Raw genomic sequence first — 23,170 nt, 5'->3', positions numbered from 1 at the left:
GCAATATTTTTGCAATTTTGAGCAGGGAGAGACTTGATAATGATGCATCAGCCTCTCTGTCTGCCCACAGTTACTCTCTTCTAGCAACATTTGACATTTCATGACCATAAGAGCAGCAGGAACATTCCTGTTTTTCTCTTCCATGTTGCTACAGCACATCCACTAAGTTAGCCAGGACATTTTGCCAGGGTTTATCCTTGTCTTCTCAGGGACGGACAGAGGTTGGTGGTCAGGTTTGTCAGGTGTGTAAGAGAAGAAGTAAGTCACTGTACCTGTGCTTCACATTGCACTGATATAATTACACATGATGTAGAACTGCAGTGTTAACTTTTCTGGGTTCACTTACTACACAGTTATATTAAAGCATGGATTTGTATCAATGTCATGCCAGGATGTCATGCTGTGATTGTTCTATGGTTCACTGATCCTCATCAATATGAAAGATTTTCACCAGGTTTTAGAGGAAGAGGTACACAACTTTTTCAATTACAAGAAAGAGGAAGCAGGAATTAAGAAATCCTACCTGCAACTTCCTGGCTTTTAACTAAACAAATAATTTTGCTACTGTTAGCTTTCACACATTCAGTATCACAGAATCATCATAGAATGATTTGGGTTGAAAGGGACCTTAAAGATCATCCAATTCCAAACCCACTATCATGGGCAGGGACACATTCGACTAGACCAGGTTGCTCAAAGCCCCGTCCAACCTGGCCTTGAATCCTGCCAGGGAGGGGGCAGCCACAGCTTCTCTGGGCAGCCTGTGCCAGTGCCTCACCACCCTCACAGTAAATAATTTCTTCCTTACATCTCATATGAATCTACCCTCTTTCAGTTTAAAGCCGTTACCCTTTGTCCTATCCCTACTACATGCCCTTGTAAAAAGTCCCTCCCCATCTTTCATATAGGCCCCCTTTAAGTACTGGAAGGCTGCTAAGGTCTCCCCAGAGCCTTCTCTTCTCCAGGCTGAATAACCCTAACTCTCTCAGACTGCCTTCATAGGAGAGGTGCTCCAGCCCTCTGATCATCTTCACAGCCCCATTCTGGACTCGCTCCAATAGGTTCATGTCCTTATGTTGGGTGCCCCAGAGCTGGACACAGGACTCCAGGCGGGATCTCACAAGAGCAGAGTAGAGGAAGAGTATTACCTCCCTCGACCTGATGGCTACACTTTTCTTGATGCAGCCCTGGATATAGTTGGCTTTCTGGGCTGTGAGCGCACATTGCTGGTTGACGCTGAGCTTCTTGTCAACCAACACCCACAAGTCCTCCTCAGGGCTGCTCTCAATCCACTCATCACCCAGCCTGTATTTGTGCTAGGGATTGCCCTGACCCATGTGCAGGACCTTGCACTTGGCCTTGTTGAGCTTTATGACGTTTGTACAGGCCCACCTCTCAAGCCTGTTATGGAAGTCTATAATTAAGCTACTTAGAAGTCTAGAGGTGTCTATCCCCAGAATCACTGATTAAATTATTTCTAAATTTAATTATTTTTAGTCTAAGAGACACGAGTTTTTATTTTTATGATGATGAATTAAGAATACTCAATACATTTATAAAACGAAGAGTTGCCTTCCTCCCCCTTCAGTTAATAGGGGTCTAACTGTTTATTAAGTGTATCTAGGATAATGTAATTAAATTGATTAATGGTTTCTATCACCATACAACTCCCCATCCCCCTCCCTATTTCCCCTGTTTAACTAAAAGAACCTCATCTGACTCTAGACATATATTATCTGAGATTCCACTGAAATAGATAAAACAAACCACATAACGGACCCACATCCCCATAAGGCTGCTCTTTGCAACACCTGCCAAAAAGCAAAAGAAACTTGAAATTTTGCATGACTACACCATAAGCACCTAACCATTGTTGTCTAGCCATCTTATCCCTCACAACTTTTTCTTTTAAACATAATCTCTTGGTTGGATAATTTTTCCATCTTACCTCAATTCCTTTGGGGCCTTGTGGTCCTGGAGGTCCTCGGTCACCCAGAAGTCCCTAAACATCCAAACAAACACAGTGAGAACTTATATCAGCTAACAATCAGGTTGGTGTAGTTTCTCTCCTCTTACAAACCTGGACAGAAATACAAAACTGAGGAAGCAGACCTTATTTCTTACCATTGTTATTAGGATTTCCCTTAGGAAGCCAGGAGAAAATGCAGCAGGATTTTAACATCTGTTGGAAAACTGATTATCCTACAAACTTCTACTACACTGATTTTTCTGAAGCTTTTTTGTTTTTTTTTTTTTTAAAAAGGAAATAAGAAAATATTGGAGCTCACAAAAGAATGATTCCTCTTTTTTGAAGATGTAATGCACACCTTTTATATTAAGATTAAAGCAAAACCAATGTAATTCTTACAGATCTTTGATTTAGGTAGTCTTTAGCATAACATGTGATGACGACATTGCAATAGAAATAAAGTACAAAGTGAATTTAAACTACTAGCTTGTCCAAAACTACTTGTGATTTTCAGCCCTTACTTTTCTGACAGGATTATAATCAGCTTCCCAGCGATAAAACACCTTATCCTCTGCCAACTCCAACTTTTCATGACTACTTACATCAACATTTTCAAAACTTTGTTAAAATGACTTTGCAGCAGTGTGTCAAAAATCTTGGTCATCCCAATTACAATGGTAGTAATTGGGAAAAGCATTTGACCTGGCATAGGACAAAAAAAAATAATCTGTGTAAACATATCATTAATGTTCTGGAAAATCTAAACTTAACAATATCAGATAAAGCAACAAGAACAAAGAAACTTCCCTTTAGCAGAGATATGATTAGCCTCTGAAGAAAGCAGTGGTGGGAAAGTTTCAAGTGCGAGCCTTATTAATTGCTTACTAAGGAAGCTGGAATCTAGACAGAAGGTGCAGGCATTGGTCCAGTAACAGTTTACTCCGCACGCAAAGTAAAATGGAACAGAAAATGGAACAGACCATCTCAAGGTACTGAGTTCATCAAAGAGCACATCAGTCTGGGAAGGACTGAGGTGGACTGCTGTTTGACATACCACCACAAAAGTGACAGGAGGGATTTTAGTAGCAGTACAGAACTAATATTCTTGTGTAGTTAGTAATGAAAATTTTTCAATGGCAGAACTGTTACTTTATTCTATTAGCAAAGCACATTAGGAGATACAGCTTTCTTTCACAGTGGAAATGTTAGCAACACTGCTACTGTACACATCCTTCCACTGCACTTAATTGGATTGAGAAAAAAAGTCACAGACTGTAAATTGAATATTAAGACTAAACGAAATTTCCAGCGCCCCTTTGAGGTTTCAGGCAGCAAACAGGAAAATGAAGGTAGTCATTAGACATGTGCTAAAGCATCCGAAAAAAAACTGGTGGAGTCAGGAAATAAGAGTATCTTGTGTATTACATATATAACTTCCTAGTTGACCATCCCTTCCAGAAGTGGTGAAATTCCTAGTAGCCACTTTATTAAATGTGTTATCCTAACACACATAAATGAGCAGAGGAAGGAAGTTCTCAACTACTTCCATGGTACAACACACAGTGTGGGAAAAACTACTGTTGTGGTCAGCATATTCTGACCACCTTTTCCTCTCACTTTGCTCAGTTACAGATCATAAATACTTGAAAGACTAACATAGAAATCTAAACTATTTCAGAACTACTTAAAAACATTCTTATTCCCTTTTTTAAATGTAAGTATGCTTTTTTTTTTTTTTTAAATAAGTGGTGGAACAAGATCAAACACCTTCTAAAATATTATTTCCAAGCTGAGTAATGTTCTGTAGACCAAATTATGTAATGAATCCTTTGAACATTATTTTAGAGAGGTCAGATTTGATGATCACTGCACTAACTTAGAGCAAACTGACAATCCAGAATTTCTACTGGTATTTATAGATGGCTGATCACACTTGAGCTTTCCACCAAGAGGCAGAATTTCTCCCATGTCAACTGCTAATAAAAATAAAGGTCACCCTGTTTTTTGGCTTTTATAGTGGGTATTGCTTCTGAGGAGGCATAAACAAAAACATGAGAAGAGCAGCACAGTGGAAACAGTTTTCTAAAAATAAAAACTGAAGGAAATTTTTTAAAACTGCAGTCAAAACAAGACAGCTGGGAATCCCAAAAGCCAAACATTTCCAGTGTTACGCAGCCCTTCTCCCTTGGTACTAGGAGCAGTGTAAGAATTTTTCCAGTTTGGTAATTGTCCTTCTCAAATGTAAGCCATCAATTCTCCCTGATTAGAGCAGGCTGTCTAAGCTTTTTGTCTCTTAACACCAAATGTGCCGAAGACCACAGAATCTTGTTCAGCTATGTAATTACTGTATCAAAAGAATACACAGCATTAAACTTTGTATGCTACCTTTTAGTACTTTTTTTTTTTTTTTTCTGGAATCTGTGTAAAGGTAATAGATCAGTAACGTATGAATTAAATATCAACCCCATTCTAATAACATCTAATTTAACACTTTGGATATAATGTGGAATAATATGATCTCACTTAGTGAAGAAATCGGGCAGCAAAGATTAGATCTCAGTTACATCGTTCATGTATCAACTGGGAAGATTAAATCTGATTTGGAGTTCAAGAACTGTTGTATTTCTCTTATTTCTCCTAGACACAGTCTTGCATCAAAAGGATGTTTTTAAGTGCCCTGGTAATTGAGAAACATGGGAGCCACTGCTACTGCAACGGTCAGATAAATCACATTCGTATGAGGCTGCTAACATTATACATATACACATACAAACAAGTTAGCAAAGCAATGAACCCAAACTAAAGAAAAATTCCACACCTGTCTGGAAATGTATTTTTACTTCTCCCCAGATTGCCACTCCAGATAATGAGTTCTCGGCCATCCTAGTAAATTCATGTCTGAGCTATTCTGAGACAAGGCTCTCGCCACAGTTGAAAGATAGGAGATGCAGAAAATATTGGCTATGGCTTTGGCAACTGGATTCTTTGAGATGTTCTCAAGAATTATTAACTTTGGCATGGAGGGATTGTTACAATCTTACAGGTACAAATAAGACTGTATCTTTAAACTGTTTACCACTCCCTGTCCTATGTTTTCTTGAGTAGTCTGCCACAGAATTTCTCAACTCTTGTTGATGCAAAATCTTCTAATATCTATCTGTTTAATCGTGGACAACTTGCATGTTTTGTCCTTAGACCAGTGATATTGTTGGTCTTGCACAGTTCTTTTGCCTTGCCCATTTCTGCCCTCTGGTTTACTTACAAAGCTCAAAAAGGCCCCTCATTTTAGTAGGATAAATAAACTGCCTCTCAGAATACAGTCATTCGAGTATCCTTTTCTGCATCTAGTCCCACTTGATTGTGTCCTTCTGGAATACAAATGCCCAGAACTGTGCGTACTACTTAGATAAAGTCTTCTTGTGCTTTGTGCGGAAGCATTAACAAGACACCTTGCCTCATATGTTCTAGAATTTCACTTAATTTCCAACTGCCTTATTGTGCTTTTATTTCAGAGTGATCTGGCTGTGTCTTTACTTCTTGGTAGGTGTGAAGCTCTAAGTTTACAGTAGGATTTATTGTTTTAGTCCTTGCACGCATCACTCTGAAGTAACAGAAATGAGATGAATTAGTACAAGTGCAATTTTTAAGATCATCTAAAGATGCTCAACTGTTTCATATACAAATTTAATTCCATCATACTTGTGCCTATTTATCAGTAAAACTACAATGTAAGAATAGTCCCAAGGCTGGTGAGTGAGAACTTAATTAGTACTTGCCTTTCAACAAGTAGTAGTCAATCTTTAGATATTAGTCAATCTTCCTCTGAGTTAATTTCTGACCCACCTACACTTTTTGTCTCTACCTTTTCCATTTTAAACAAAATTTTCCCATATGTGCTTTTATCCAAAGCTTCATTGAAAACTCTATACATGTGAATTATTGCCTAAGCTTGGTCTATAATTTTATTCTACTAAAGAACAGAGGCTAAACTAATCTGGCATAGTAATTTTTTTATAGATAAATTGTATCCATTATTATATATATTATTTTATCCAGTGTGAATCTTACCCATTTTTCCAAATCTTTAGCTAGTATTTGTTTCAAAAGTTGTTAAAAAAATAAAAATCTGTATTGCTCAGGTGAGACTATTGGGATCTCATGCATTTGGCATGTGTTTTATTTAAACACAGGTGAAATATATGCTATTTTCTAGCTACATAGCATTTTCTCGAAATTTCCCTTCACTTAAGTTGCCATTACATGCTTCCATCTAACACAGTAATTACCCTCATAACTGCATAGACAGCATTAAACATAAGATTAACTTCCTCATGTAAATAGCTGAGTCAAAGTACTGTATTTTGACAGTAAGGCAATTTTATAATGCCAGTGTCCATCTCTGAGAACTTCTCAGAGTTTTATGCTGTTTAGTGTTATTATGAGTAAGTTTTCATATAGCCTTACCTTAGGACCTTCAGGGCCATTTAGTCCCGGTACACCAATATCTCCTGGAAAACCCTAAAGAAATCACACAGACAAGGTATGTTTCCAATGTACTTGTTTTGATTCTGTTTGTTCATTTACCAGACCTGAACCACAGAAACAATAAATAAATTTGTTTTACCATCCCCACGTATCAAAATCCGTTAAGTTTCCTTGAAAGGACTTGGAAAAGTGACAGATTTGAGGCAGCTTTCATTAAACTCAATTAAGCAGATGTCAGTATGGGTTTAATTTCTTTTAGCATAAGACTTTTTATCCACTGAGCAACATTTGAAAATAAACCATTGGATTGGTTTTGATGCACAAAAAAAAAAAAAACAAACAAACCCAAACAAAACCAAAAAACCCCAAAAAGCAGCCAGTACCAGGTCCTATACTCATAAATTCACCTATTTAAAAAAAAAAAAAAAAATCTTAGAGCACAGCTGAAGCACTTTAATTCTTGGCTGCACTTTAAGGACAAGATCACTGCAAGATTAAGAAAAGAGTAGAAAAGCCTTTTGCCTCCAAATCGGCAGGTGCTAATCCAGGTCTGGCTGGCAGTAACTGAAGGTCACCAGCACGTAGTATTATTCAGAATGAGCCTTTGTGAAATAGTGTCTGGTATAGGTCCAGCTGTTGGTAAAGAAAAAATGAATATGTACACGAAATTAATCAACTAAAATTGTCACCCCAAACTATCTGGCCAGTAGCCACTGAGTAGGACACCATGAGGATGCCTCTATCTCAGAGGAATCCAGTGCTACAACACGACTGCTTTGTAAGGAATGAGTGTATTTTAAGGAAACACAAATGATGTAGCTAACCCTTACACAATACAGTAGTGAGTTAAATCTCATAAACACCCAGTGAAGAAATGTAATCTTTCTAGTTGTAGGATAAAGTAAAGCATTGGTAATTGACTTTTCAGTTAGCACAGGGCTCACTCAGTCACCTGCCAGGACAATATTTGATTTTGGTTCTTTTATAAACTTTTCAACTTCATTAAATCTTGCCTATATGAAAATAGGAAGTCTGCCACTGAAAAAGTCTTCCTCTGAGTAAAATATATATTACTACATCTGTGCACATCCATTGCCTAACATTAGTAAAAATTAATTTTCTTCTTTCTTAACAGAAAATCATTGCAGATTAAAAACTATAAGTATCATTCTTTGCATGCATACTTTTCCAGTGATGGAGATGAAAGCATCACACAAGTTCAGAACAATTTAAAGAACATCTCAAAGAACTTCCAGCATGAAATTCTCTCTGGCACCCTTTCATACTAATGCAGGCTAATACATGTCATCATTAAAGGTTCAAGACTAAATTTTTAGGTTCTTTAAGCAGGAAAGAGGTATTAAAAAAAAAAAAAAATTGCCTCACTAGATGATAATAGCTAACCATACTCTATGCTTCCAGAACAGCTGAGCTTCAAATACAGGTAATAACCATTTCTAATGATTATTCATAATTAATTTACAGTAATCACAAAAAGAGCTTACCAGATATGTAAAGAGATATCATACTAAAGCAAGAAGTTTAAAAGAAAATATTATTCTACCCTCAACTATCACTTTATAATAAAATTTTAAAAGTACTTAGAGCATCACTGTTCCTACTTGTAGGGCTTTCCTCTGCTTTCTATAACCTGTTCTCAACAGGATGAAGAGACACTTTTAGATAAAGGCTTATATGAGATGCAAATATATTTAGTTGTGTTTATATATTAAATAAAAAATAAATGTATGAAACAGAATTATGATTTCTTTTAAAAACTCAAGTTTTAGTACTTGGATACTAATGAGTACTAAAGCAAATGACTAAAGAGTAAAAAAGAACTGATCTGAGTTTTCAGAATAAGTGGAACAACCCTAACACATAGCATTTCACAAAACATCACGGTTTTGTGATACTAGTAGTTACTGCTAGTAGAGCTGTACAAAAACTCCAACTCCAATGTGCCTCTAGGTGGCACATAGCATATTATTCACATGTGACCAAGGCACCCCGACTCATACCTAAAGTACTCACTTATATCAGCTTAGATTTCTATACAGTTCATAAGAGGATTTTGTGAAAAATGCTGACCACACTTACCTACTGAAATACACTGAAGAGTTAGGTGAACTCTTTGGAAGCTGCTAACTCATCCTTTCTTAAATTTGCTTATTTACAGACATATCACATTTAGAATAATCATGTCATCTGGAAACCTTTCCATCTCAGGGGAAGTCTTAGGATGCAAGAGTGCTACTAGTCTGACAGCATCAACACTAGCAATGCATTTAAAAGTTTAATATTCATAATTTTTGTCTTTGCTGTAAAGCTGGATTTAGTCTTTTCTTCTTGAGCACTGCCACAGAGAAAGTGCAGATGCTATGGCAGTATTAGAACACTATTTCCAAGATGTTCTCACACTAGTAATCCAGGACACAGGTAGATACTTAAAACAATTGCAGAAAATGAATGAACCAGACAGGAGTTCTTAAAACACCTCAGCAATGGTGTTGGCCATCTAGATTCTGAGTAGTGAAGTGGTATATATTTCTACCTGTATCTGAATTTGCCAAGAGTTACTCAGCAGCCAGCTCCCTGTGAAGCTATTCCAGATTAAAAATTCATTATTGTGTCATAAATGAAAGGCCAGGATATCAATGTATAGTTTCCAGCTGCAACGTTATTTTCAGCAGAGACTATCTGGAACAAAACATCATTCAATATTATGACTTCTACTAAGAAAATTCAAAGTGTAGATTCTTATCTTCCCATCAGCCAGAAGCCTAGCAGCTGAAAGGTTACAAAATTACAAGATTATTTTCAAAATCTTGCTGCAGATGGGGCCTTTTGCCAGCAAAGCACTTTAGAGTTCACTCAGTTTCACCAAAGTAGACGTGGCATCAGAAAAAGCTAAAGTACCAGCTATCTCAACACAAAAGTGCTTTAACCATGCTGTGAAAGTGTTGGGTTTTGTACTGAATACATTTAAATATAAAATTAACATATTTCTTCTCTTATTTATCTATATAATCTTTAATTAACAAATAATGCAGAGATGATCAGACTGTTACTATGTCATAGTAACAGTCATAGGGCATATCTTTTTATACTGAAGTCAGTGCTTCAGAGATGAGTGATCTGCAAAAGCTGTTCCTTTTTTTTTTTTTTTTTTTTGTGTGTGGCTGCTAACATGGAAGCAGAATATCAGCAATGATTGGAAATTACACTCAATTTCCACTAGGAATTCTCTTACATTTGCAGAATCCCACTCACTCCAAGCTGATTCCACATGACATTTGCCAGAATTGCTATTAGTTACCAACCCTCATGCCCTCCAGCTCCTCAAGAGCCCTCAATGGGATCAGGACATAAGCGCTGGTAGAAGGGCTCCACAGAGCATAAACCTCTCAAGGGACTGTGATAGTCCCTCGAGCAGCCAAGTTTCCCTGCTCCAATATTATTCCATTCAATCACATGCTGTGTTTCATTTGAATGAGAATTTAGAATGAATTTTCAGAAGCAGTACTGACTGGATGTCGCTACTGAACTTCAACAAGATACCTTATTAGAGCTTTGTTATTAATTATTATAAAGTTTAGAAAGGAGGATTTCTGCATAAAACTACAATCTCTCTAAACTGAAAAAATGAGCTGTGATTTTGTATTCTCAAATAAGAATTGTTTATTATTCTTCTGAAAGGACACACTATGCAGAGATACAATTCAATTTAAAACAATCTATTTTCTTCTCTACACAATTCTAGAAATGTCAGTATTCACACAGTTACGGGACTTAGCTCTTTGACATTTGTACAGCTGTGTGACAGTGTCAATAATGTCCTCAGTACAAAGAGGAAAATAGCAAGGAAAAAAAAAAAGATTTGAAATTAGCTTTCTTCTGTGCATGCCAATCCAGCCAAAGTTTAATGCCAGCATTTTTAAAGGGCAGAGACAAAACTTTAATTTTTTTCCTACAAACCTTCAGTTCTGATTTTGGAAAGGGTAGAGGAAGGAATCTAACATTACAAATTACAACTATACAATTGCAATATGTCAGACTACAGAAAAAGGGCAATCATGGATTACAGCATACAATATAGGAAAGCTTTGCAATTTACTGTTGCTAAGATGTCAGCAAAATGATGCTGATGTTGCTTTGTGCTTTTGTCTAATTGCACATGGCAGATCTGTTCAGCCATGCTCTCTGAAACACTACTGACTGCTTCTCTTGTGTAAGACTTAAAGTCACCAGTTTTCCAAATGTGATGAATCATCCTTTGAAGCCATCTAGTGCATCTACACATTATATGCAACACACATTAGAATAATCATATTTACAACAAGTAGTATCTAGTATAGTCTACTTTATAGCATGAGCAAGGCCCTGTACCAGCCCTTCAAAGTATGTCCTTCACAGACCTGCTTGGCTGCTTGCTGGCCAAGAAGGTTGCTGGTGATTCATCTGACTGACCAGCAGCAATACCAGTTACCGATCAACACATTAAGGACCGAGTCTTGAAGCATTCTGCAAATCTACAATGTGAAAAATTATGAAATTTGGTAAGAACTTCAGTGCAGACCCACTCTGATGACCAGACAGGATTTCCAGAGGGAGCTTGGCACTTTTGTTAGAGCTACACTTGCTGTTGAACTCTGTTTAACAGTGTCCCCTGTCTGCCCTGAAGACTTCCAGTAGTCAACCACAAGGTGCACCACAGAAAAAATGGTCTGTTGGGCAATCATGGCCCAGGGAGACCTTAGCCACTTGACTGATTACTTTCACAAGACTCAAAAATCAAGCCAGCTATGAAACATCAACAGCTACTTCTGTGGAACTTTCTAACATATATAACAACGCTAAGTAAAGAGATGCGTATTTTGAATTTTTACTCTGACTTATGGTGAAAACAAGCATCAAATGTGGGCATTTCATAAGGGAAAAAAATACCAGATTATCTATTTGTTTTAAAATATTCAGGCTTGGTTTTGTGCTACAAGTCCTCCAATACCAGTTAAATGACATAGGCCTGATGAACAGGTCTTCTTTCAGGCATGCTTCTAATGGTCTAAGTGACAGTGGGGTTAGGCAAAGCCTGACTACCGAGGAAGGCAATCAGGAACAACTCTGCATTTTGAAAATCATGTATTCCTAAGTTTAAACCTTATAAAAGAGACTAGTAACTAATAGCCAGTGAAATAATCCTTCTGCAAGAGGAACTCTGTTCTCTTGCATGAGGATTTTTCACTGTACACTGTTTCTATGCTGCTAACAGCTGTGTGCACATACAGATCAAACCACATCTAGACTAAGGCCAGAACAAAAAAGCAAGGCAGAAATTCCCATTTTATTCACAAGACTATTGTTTCTTCTAAGTTCAACACCAAAACCCAAAAGCCAAAGCACTGCAGGTGTTTAAAATAGAATTAAAAACATTTAAATATTAGCTTGCCTTACTCTAGGCAGATTCCTAATGTTAGGAGATAAATAATGCCCTGGTAAAGCAACACAAATGAAGCCTTGTTTATCTGCATGTCCCTTCTTTTCTAGTGAAGCCTCACCACAGCTCTGACTGAAAAAAAAGAGTATCTCCAAGACAAATTCTATGCAAAATACCTATGAAGGTCTGTGGAAACAGACTAGGACCCAACAGGCACTGACTGAACTACCATCACTCTGAAGAAAAGATAAAAAGCACAGCAGGGTCACATGGACAAGCATTGTTCAACATTAAAGTGTCAAGGTAAATGGAATATTTCTGCAAAATTAATATATATTTCTTAAAAAAAGATCAGAAATATATACTTATGTCAAATAAATTTATGAAAGGACCAGTTAAAGATTCTGTGCAAAGACAAGCCGAAAGTACAAGCAATTCTACAAGAACATTCTTCACATGTATGCCAGAACATGCAACTAATTCAGCTATAAAATTGTCTTTATTTCTATATTTCCTTCAAGTCATTTGCATACAAGTTATATGATGTAATATTGAAACAGAAGGCTGTTATCACTGCACTCATGGCATTGTTTCCACAACCTCAAAACATCATATGATAAGATAAAACATGTATTAATTTTTTTTTAAATGAACTCAAAGCAGTCAGTGATTTGCTTACAAAATACGTGCTTTTTTGACTTTTTACTATTATTTGAATGCATCCTTTTCCTTTGTAATGCTATTGCCTTGAGCATAAAACTTAGCAGCTGAATCCCATATGAGTACCTTCCTGAAAGAATAAGCTAAGGACTTCAGATCAAAATACTGCACAGATGAAAAAAGTTCTATTGAAGATAATGACTAATGCTCCCTCTGCTCCAGATGAAACCTATTTATAATACTCAGAACACATCTGAAGGAAACTATCACCCTCATTCTTGGGGGATAATTAAATGTGATTCTTAGAGCAAAATTTAACTATAATATATTCTGAATACATGTGGAAGCCTGTTAAAACCTTGTCTAATTTAATTCACATTAACAATAAGCATTACATACTTCATTGTACACAGTAAACACAGGCATTGTGGGTTAAAACAGTCAGACCAGCACTTTCCAGTTGTCATACCAATAAAATAAATCTCTCTAGAAAGTTGAAATTTTGGCTGTTCATTTTTAGATGCTAGACAAAACAGGCAAATGAGTAAACTGATGAAGAACATGCTCCATAAAGTGCTCACTAAAGATATCCAGTGCTTTGTGAGCAACATGTATTCAGGCATGCGACAGACCCTGGATCTGTGGCAACATACCCAGAAGAGAATTTGGATTGACGCTGCAGAACTTTTGCACTGAAAAAAATGTACTTGGCAGCCAGCCCTCATATGGCCGCCCAGAGAGTGAGCACAAAACCGCTGTCTCTCCCTCTGCTTGCTCCTGCCCATCAGCATTGAAGTTCTCAAATGGACCCTGGCTATGAGTGGGTGGTTTATTTCAACTCTGACCTGGTGTACCTAGGCTGCACAGCTGCAGAGGAAAGATTTAGGAAACAGTTCACTGCTGACCTGCATACAAAAATCCAAAATCCTGGCAGGATGAATGAAGCCTGCCAGGCCTGCTCCTACCGCTGTGTGCAGAGATAACTATAGACTTCAGCTGCTGTAGTGCCTGATGTACAGCAGTTTACACAGGAAGAAAACTAGGGTTATGACTGCTTATTCTTTATATTGGAAATTAAATACATACTCAAATGTGTATGTAACTGTAGGCACCAAAGGATCTCCAGTTTATTTCACATGTGCCCCAAACAAGCTTGAACATGGGGACAGGAAACATTTATAAATCCCACTGTCTTAGTGTTGGACAAAAGGGGAAAGTAGGATCTGACAGGTTCTGCCACTGGGCAGACACAGCCTTGTTCCTTCTCCTCACAGCAATGCCCAACGAATCCCAACACAGCCTTATTTTTTATTAAATAAAGTCTTTTCTAAAAGGCATATGGTATGGGTTTTCATGTCCATAATAAATCCAAAGTACTCCCCTTGTAAGACACTAATTCATCACATTCTGCTGTTTCCAGAAACATCAAGGGGAACATGTCGTATCAGATGTAGTATCTGTTTTCTACATGGGGTCATGGGAAGTCTGATCATTCAGAGAACGAAATAGGAATAAGGAAAGGAGCCCTGTCTGACCTGATAGCTGTTTTTTGGAAGAAAAGACATTATTAGATATATAAGATGGTAGGCTTTTCTTGTAGGAAAAACTGCACTAATTGCTCATACTTCATATATCCAGTTGTACCTAAATAGCTTCTGGGAACAACTAGCTTATTTTTATGAAACAAAGTAACAGGGAGAGTAAGATACTATCTTCAGTTTTAAGCCATTTTAAAAAAATCTTTTTATTACAGAATTTTGAGAATTCCAATTTGTTCAAGATCCTGGTATATGGCTGTCCTACCTCCCTTCTACTTCTGCTATTTTGCCATATGGTGACCATGTTTTTATCAAGTAAAAGAAGGCAAAACTTTTACTTTATTTGAATCTGTCTTGTGTGACTGAAGTTAAGAAAAACATTGCTTTGAATTTTTAAACCTGACATTTTGCAGACAATCATTCAAAGAAAAATACATGGACACTCAAGCTTTAATTATCTAGCATAAAGCACTTCATTTGCCTTCTATTGGCTGAAGTAATTCTGCACCTCTGAGCAAAAGGAAATACTGAGCTTTTCAGACAGCTTTTCCCATCCACATCTGCCCTGAGGGTATTAGCCCCAAATGATTAATTTCTCCCCAGGCTCAAAAGACTACCGTGCCTGGGTTGGGATAAGTAACTATAAGGACTACCAGGATAGGCATCAGGGTCATCAGGACACAGGCTTCAAGACCAACAATTTGCCATTAACCTGACACAAATCTCCCTTGCTGGAATCTATACAATGTGAAGAGATGATGCAAGGATCTCCTTGCTAACAGTGAAAAGGCTCACAAAATCTAAAATCCTGAGCCACAGAGGGAGGCAGCTGTGGGTAGCACACACAGGCTTTGTGCCTTTTTCATTCTAACAGAAGGGCATGAAAATACTCTGTTCCCATCGACTAAAACGTACTGGCTTATTCTGAAAAGACCATCTTGCTTTGCTACAACACATTTCCCAGTGAGTTTTCTCTTAATGAGGGCTTATCTCTAATAAGAAAGGGCATTATTTAGGATTTAGAAGAGCTATAACAACAAAGTAATAAAACCCAATAATTTGTTCTTTGAGGATCAGAGGCTTCGGACTCTCTCTTAAAAAAAAAAATAGGAATATAGAGCCTTGGTTCAAGGAGATATGCTCCCAGAGTTATTGTATCTTATAAGGCCAGAACAACCATCACTGCTAATATATATCTTCAGAACATACTTAAAAACCAAAATCAACAAACTCCAAAAAACATCCATTGGAGGAGGCTGATTAAAAAGAAAAATCTCCATTTTTCAGTTTCCTCTCTCCAGCAAATATACATGTTTCTGTGTATGTCTTTCCTGCACAGTCCACAGCGTTTTTTCCTATAGCCCATGGTATAAATGCCAAAAAGCACCAAAATGGAACAATTCAGAGACTGGCTTAGTTTCTGTGTAGACTTCCACAGTACTACACAGTTCTTAGGCAACTGCACTGCTAGATTCAAGTGCTTGGCAATGCTTCCTGAGTAACTGGTGCTTATTCTTTGCATTCCTTGCAAATAAAGTTATTTTGTAAGAGATAAATATGCAACCAGGCTTGGAAAATCCCATCTGTAAACATGCTGTAGAACTGATGAATGGAAATGTGCCTAAGAAATCACATGAGCCTCATTCAAGGTGTAATCCATAACAACTGTAATCAGAAGAGAGAAAATCCTAATCACACAGGCAAATGAGGAAATACTCTGTATTCAAAGATCCTGTATATTAATATTTTTCATTTAAAAATTATGAGCTAGAATCTTTTGTAGTTTATGGAGGAGAATGAATTAATTGGATATGACTGAATAAAAAGTATTTTCTAATTCAACCAAGACAACAATCTTTTGTGAAGTAAACCTATTTACCTCTGATTGTTGCAATTTAGAACTAAGTAACATTCAATTTACCTCTATCAAGCAATATCTTACCTCAGGTCCTGGAGGACCCAATGGTCCACGGGATCCAGGATCTCCAATTTTCCCCTTAAACAAAATCCAAACAGTTAGAGTTTTGATGATAGTTTATTTTTTTAACAACAGATTGTTATGAAGATGTAAAAAACATTTATCAAAAGGAAAGCAACACAAGTGTTTCCACTAAGTTGGAAATTTTATAACTGCCTCTCTATGGATGCAATTAAAACTAGTTCTTCATATCTCTTTGAAGTCACAAAAAAATGCAAATTAGCTTTAGAAAAATAATATTGGGAGCTTTGGGATGGTCTAAATAATTGTATAAAAAAACCCTTGAAATATATAGCTGTTTTCATAATAAAACTACGTATAATTTAAAAGTCCAGGAAGTAACTGTTATGGATATTGGTTTACGTACTTACCTGTATAGTTTAAGCATCCAATCATGGCCAAAGAAATGTCAGTTTTGTGATTAATAATAGGAAAATTAGGTCCTATCCACTTGTTATAGTGACTCCGTTACATACAAATACCGATAAACCTAAAAACTGACCAAAATATTTCTGTAAATTATATCGGTTCTTCCACATTTTTAGAAGTTTGCTGCTGCTGCTGACATAACTAGGTGTTCCCTGAGCAAAATTAAAGCCTGACCTGGAAATTTTTATTTTTATTTTTTTTTTCTTTAATTTTTAGCATGAATTATTTTGTTGCAAATGTATTCTACAAAGTTAAACATTGTATTACTTGCAGGACTGTATCATATTTTAATTTATCATAAATCAAGAAGTTAATCACATTCAGTTTGTGCTTAAAATTCACAGCTGCTCAGGAATGGGCTAATTCACATGCTTATCTTTAAATTAAATGCTTATATCTTTAAATGCAAAAAGGCCAAGTTTACCAATCTAAGCTTAAGCAAATTTGTATAAGTGTTTTTCAGGATTAGTGTTTCTACTATAAATTCTCTGAGACAAAGAAAGTATTTTTTTATTGAGTTTAATGGCCTATGACATTCATGAGGTCTAAGTAGGTTTATCAGATAGTGGCTTGATTGCACATAAGAAAATTGAGACTGGAGTGATTCATTCTTTAACAGCATTAAGTATTGGCAGCTTTTAATTATACACTGAAAAGAGGAAAATAGTGATGCTAAAAACAGGTGAGGAAAAAGTCAGGTAAGCCTGTGCAATGCCTTTTCTGCCTCAACATTTACAAACCCAGCAGAATTGGCAGCACTGCACAGATGTCTTTAAGGTTGCTAAAACTTGCTAAAAATCTAAATACTGGAATTTATGACTATTCCCATCCTTGTGAGAAATGACTGGCCATCATTAGTGAGATTTCCCACATTCTCTCCAAATCCAGCTGGCCCAAATGGTCATCTTGGCAGCTCTCAAACCTCTCAGTGGAATTGCTTCAAATATTATCAACATGTCTATTCCCCCACGAAGTGACTGTCACAGAATACCTAATTTCCTAAACATTTCTGTATTAAAATCTGACACTGATATACTGATCTGTAATAAAGTCTCACACATCAGGATCTAAGTCACTCACTAACCAGCTACTAGAAATAAAAGCAGCTTATATCTTATTTGTTTTGCATTTCGATTTAAGTAGCTTCTAAAGGATTACATGCAGTGTGAACACAAGATAAAAGAAGTATCAAATATAACAACGTAGAATGATATATTGAGAGCAGAAATGGATGTGTAAACTTACTTGGGGTCCTGGCTTTCCCCTGATCCCTGGGGGTCCTGGTAAACCAAGAGCACCCTGAAAAAAGAAAACTATTAAATACACGTGAAAATGTATAGTTGTGTTATGTTGGAAGCAATAGATTGCTACACTTTGCCACCTGAAACAGGCTTCAAAATAATTCTACGGGATGAGAAATGTCTTCTAATATTCATCTTTCATCAAAAGAGTTCTCACAGGATGTGCTATTTCAGTGGCTTCTGATGTACTGGCCAAATAAGAAAGAATATATTTATTCATCTCAGTTTCATGATATGAAGGAGCATGCCAGACCATGTGCTGCTGCTAACCACAGTTGGTCCAGTTGAGCTGCAGATGAACCTTGAGGTTCAACGGAAAACCATCTTTTACAACAGTTTATTAGGAGGTTTCAGATCATACCATAATTCTTTTCTTGTTTGATGCATCTCTGAACACATGGCAGCCAGAATTCTGCCCACGCCCTTTGCTTGTCTTTGTTTACTACTTTCCATAACAAAGTTTTAATTAGCACATAATTTCTTAAAAGTATGTTAAGTCAGTGGTATCCAATAACTTTTACTACTGCATTGTACTTTTATGCAATCAATCTGTTGCATTTTAAGAGACTCAGAAGCCTGATGAATTTGCTGAAATTGGACAATGTTGTAAAACAGTGCAATTACAAATTACCTTGTCTCCTGGATATCCCTGGTCTCCTGGCTCTCCTGCAAGGCCATGTTCACCCTAAACAACATATGATTTTATACAGACATATGTATGTAGCTTAAAATGAGGTAATTCTCATAATTAGAGAATGAGAAAGATTCATTCAATATTTAGTATTTAAAATTAACACAGATCTTTGAATGACAATGCAAGGTGTTGCACTAAAGCACCCCTTCCAGGAAACCCTATAGACACAGCACTGGATATTGTTAAGACCACTAGTAAGTGCTCTGTCCAGAAGTAAGTTTGTCTGAAGTGCCAGACTGTGAGACCAAAGTAATTCAAAAAGATAAGTAAGAAGAGGAAAAAAAAATCAAAAGGAAAAAGGGAAGGCTTGTCAAGTACATTATTTTGCTCAAGATTTAATGAAAGGAGTCTGAAATAACTATATATCTCTAAGATAATGGAAATATTTAAATCACCTTATCACCTTTCATTCCAGGTTGTCCCACACTCCCTGGGAGACCCTATTAAAGAAAACAAAAATCTAATATTTGTCTATAATCTGAAAAGCAGCATGGACACCAGGCTGTGGGATCGTTTAGCACCATACCATGGGCCCTGGAATTCCTGATGGTCCGCTTGGTCCTGCTGGCCCATTGCCTCCCTGCGAGACAGCAAGAAAGATGACTGCACTAAACATTTGATGAAGTGAAGTAACAAAGACTGGTAACAGAATGTAGCATTTTCTGCACCACAGAGAGATGCTAAAATCTTTTTCTGGCTAGTTTCTTGGGGGAAAAGTATCCATATTATAAGCCCTCCAATCTTTACAGTTTGCAATCACATCAGCAGAAACACAAGAAACCAAACACCCCTCTTTTCCTGTAGATTATATATTCAAGAGAAGATAGCAGTGCATTAGGCAATGCAGAATAAGGAAGCTTTCTTTTGTACTACAGCTGCATATTTTGTGGCTATGCAAGAATTTAACAACAAATAAGAATACAGAAATCTTTTGCCACTTGCTGAGCATGATATGGAAAAGATGAGATGGATACCTATGGATTTCCAGTTCAGCACACATTCATTATTCTCTGGAGACTCTTTCAGCAATGTTAGCAAAAACAGTCTTCTGCAGCCATCAGACTCATGGCTCACTGAAGAAAAAGGAAGACTGATGACTAGTGTCTCAATGGTGCTTGGTAAAGCTCCCAGAAAAATTGCTACTCTACTTTGCTTTAACTTTCCTTGACTGCTTAAATGATATATTGTCATGTTAACTGATGCCAAGATAAATTGTTTACATTGCTGTCTCTTACTTGTGCTATATATTCCAGTTCAGCAAGGCACTTCTGTATTAATGATACTGTACGTTGAAATTCATACTTATGGCAACAATACATTGATTGAAAAATCAGAGGGATACTGAGCTGGTAAATTTATCTTACAAAAACAATGGGAAGAACTTCCAAAACAGCTTTACAAAATTCAGGTTGATGAAACTCCTGTCACAGTATCCAGAGATATTGGCTGACCTAATTAACAGCAAAGAACCGGAGCTACATAAAAATAAAACTGAAAAATTATCTCACTGATAAGAAGATGGTTGAATTAGTAAATCTAGCTTTCTAAATAGTCCTCCATGTGCAACAGCCTTGCTATATGTTAGCACATGCTTATCAGCTTAGTTAAAACTTGCTGATAGAAAATAAAAATTACTTCGGCTACAAAAAGCATACTTTTTCCACCATTTCTATGTGACAAATGAAATTAAAACAAAATTGCTTCTAAAGTTTGCTTATCAAAAAGATAAGATACCAGAAAAGTAAAACCAATGCTTTATAGTATTAGGGTTTTCTTTTTAAAGAAAAAAAAATGTAAAAAGAAAAGCTAGCTCTGATAACTGTAGTCTTAAATTTTCTGAAAGTATTCATCTTATTAAAACTCATGGCCCTACAAATCTTGAGAGAATGACTGCTCAACCAGCCAAAACTCTGAACTTGGCAACAGCTCTGTATATTGAAAAAATCATGGAAGGAAGGAATTCTTGGACTCAGCTTGCTGATGCTGCTCATTTTGCCATTGTTCTCATGAACAAACATAAAAATATAATTAGCTCTTGACACTGCATACAGCTGGGCTGGACAAGCTACTTGAATTAATGCTGTTGGTTTCTTCCAGAATAATATATTTCATCTCATGTTCAACACTGCATCTTGTAATAATACAATGTGTTATTATTGAACTAAGTATTTTAGAACAAACATTGAAGTCTAGTTCTTTATTTGGTTTTGGATAACCACTAGAATCTGCCTGGATAAGGACCACACGAAAACAGAGGGCAGGGTACACAAACCCATTTGGAGAGCAAGTGTGGTCAAAGAACAGGGCTGCACCGCACAAGCTGTACTTGGGGATGCTGGGGTAACCTGAAGTTCCCCTGGGGTCTTGGTGAAATTCTGCTACGGTTTAAAGATCACAATGGTCCCTTGTAAAGAAACTCTGGAACAAAGCACAGCTCTACCAATTATCTTACTGACTGGGAAAGTATGAAACAGAGTAACTAATATGATGTAATGCAATGACACATAGGAGTCCATAATAGTAAATTTTTCTGATGATGCCTATATGCTGTGTTAGTATCCATAAAAGACTCATGCCACCAGATACTGAAGTCCTCTTTAGCCATGTTCCGACCTTATTTCAAAACCCCAACTAGATTTGCTGATGCTTTGGAAGCTTCCAAAGAGTGCTCATAAATCTGGAGCAAATGCTGCTGGGCCACTTTCCTCAACTGCAAAAATCTTACTGTACTAGTAATGTCTTATCAACCATGGAGAGTTAACTGCCCCTGAGCGGCAATGATAATGTGTCTTGGCTAAAAAAAATAAGATACCTTTAAAAACACCATAATTTATCTGTAAGATCTATTAAGCTGTCGGAAGGATGTACAATGACCCTACCCTTATGGAACCACATTCTACATCATGAACACTTGTCCATATATATTTTTCTTCATACATTTGTCATCCCAAACACTAAACTCTATTAAGACCAGAAGCATATTTGCAAAATTATTTCTGCTTCCAAAAATGTAATTTTTTTCAGCATATTTACATACACCTTTTCTACAAACAAACAAGTGTAGGGATCAAAGGAGCAATCTGCTGCACAGAAGACCCCGAACTCCTTGCTGTCAAATGGAGCTGCAGCAGATGATGTAAAGTTTCCAAAAGTTCTGGGGGTCAAACCCTAAGTCCAACAAAAGATGTGAATATCGGCACACTCCCTGTAAAACTCCTGTTCCAAATTGTCACACTGCAAAATTAAAAACTAGACACATGAAGAGTAGCTTAGTAATTGTACGTAATGAAGAAAGAAATATCAGTTTCTGTGCTTTACTTTCTTTGAACACAAATTATGTAGAGCATATGGGCACATAATCAATGCTTTTTTGCACAGCTGGAACTGTGCAAGAGTCCCGCATATAAAGGAGAGATGGCAGGCCACTCAAAAGGAGTTCACAGGCAAAACAATTATTGATTTCATGCTGGAAAAATCTAAGCATGCCATCAAATTATTTTTTCAATAAATAGCTGTCATTATGGTTATATTTTGGCTATGTACAAGTAGCACAGGCTTTGGACAAGTGATTGAAAATAATTACCGTATTTCACAAAAAAATTATTGACATTCTCTCTGTGTAACTGCAACTCAGCAATATGGCAAATGGAACTTTGACCATGCAAACATTTTTACTTATGAATGCTAGGATGGGCTAAACTGCTCACTAAGATTTAGCCAAAATAATCAGTAACAGTACCTTTTTAGAAGTGATATATAGTAGGCTTTTTTAAAACCTCAGATACATTTGTACAATTATCAAAGTCCTTGAGATAAAATTCCAAAGATGATCACGTAAGAGAAAAGTAAACTATAATTCAAAGCAAATTCTCAAGAGTGCAACCTCTAGTCTCATGAGTGCTTCAACTGGTCCAAATATGTCAACTGTCAAGAACACAAGTCATGTTTCATAATGAAGGCTGGAAGCCACAGAGGTTCCCTGACTAAGCTTGTGTGTCTTCACTATAGCAATGCCATAACAATCCCAACCAGGCAGCAAAGGACAACTTATTGGAATATTTTTTGTTATGAACATATCATTAAAGAGATAATAATACTGGAACTCAACTGTCATACTTCAAAGTAAAAGTTTGATGGCCATCAGTGTAAACTAATAAACTTATTAAGAATGTTTCAGATGTCCAGATATTTAAATTAAAAAATATCCCTTGAGACAATCATGGTTTTCAATTCAAGTGCAAACATGCTATTTTCTCCCACATGTTATGAACTATGAACACGACCAGATAGCCAGCCTTGATTGAGCCAACATCAATAATTAAATCCAGGTCCTCTACCAGTAAACACATTAATTAAAATAAGGGAGTAAGACTACACGCTTATGAAAGTATCAGTCTTTCCCACCTTCTGTAGGACTCATGTCACAGAGCTTCTCTGGCTCAACTATATTTATACAACTACAGCTTGCAACTGCATAATGAGCATCATAACCTTTTTCTATAAACATTTTTTAAAAGTTGAATATGATATTGTATAGAAGATAAAGTAATTTTGCTTAGGAATTAATTCTGCTTAGAATTTGGTAGCGATATACAGGATTAAATGAGGACTGTGGATGTTAAAACATTTGAAAGTATTGTACTTTTCCAAAAAGTAACACTGGCTTTAGATGTATAAAC

The 23,170-nt window shown here is 36.7% G+C and overlaps 1 protein-coding gene across 3 annotated transcripts in view; it reads right to left on the bottom strand.

The window, feature by feature from the left end:
* Positions 1–23,170, bottom strand: part of COL24A1 (collagen type XXIV alpha 1 chain) — a 149,955-nt gene that overhangs the window by 75,147 nt on the left and 51,638 nt on the right. For all 3 annotated transcript variants that reach the window (XM_042785720.1, XM_042785724.1, XM_042785722.1), the window contains 7 exons: positions 19,018–19,071; positions 18,887–18,931; positions 18,429–18,482; positions 17,742–17,795; positions 16,032–16,085; positions 6,434–6,487; positions 1,949–2,002 (listed from right to left, as the gene is read on the bottom strand). In XM_042785720.1, the coding sequence (XP_042641654.1) occupies positions 1,949–2,002; positions 6,434–6,487; positions 16,032–16,085; positions 17,742–17,795; positions 18,429–18,482; positions 18,887–18,931; positions 19,018–19,071 (369 nt within the window). The remainder of the gene's footprint in view (positions 1–1,948; positions 2,003–6,433; positions 6,488–16,031; positions 16,086–17,741; positions 17,796–18,428; positions 18,483–18,886; positions 18,932–19,017; positions 19,072–23,170) is intronic.

Source organism: Tyto alba, unplaced genomic scaffold, assembly GCF_018691265.1.
Source record: "Tyto alba isolate M040663 unplaced genomic scaffold, T.alba_DEE_v4.0 Super-Scaffold_1000006, whole genome shotgun sequence".
NCBI classification, from domain to species: Eukaryota; Metazoa; Chordata; class Aves; order Strigiformes; family Tytonidae; genus Tyto; species Tyto alba.
This window is presented reverse-complemented; position numbering and strand designations above follow the sequence as displayed.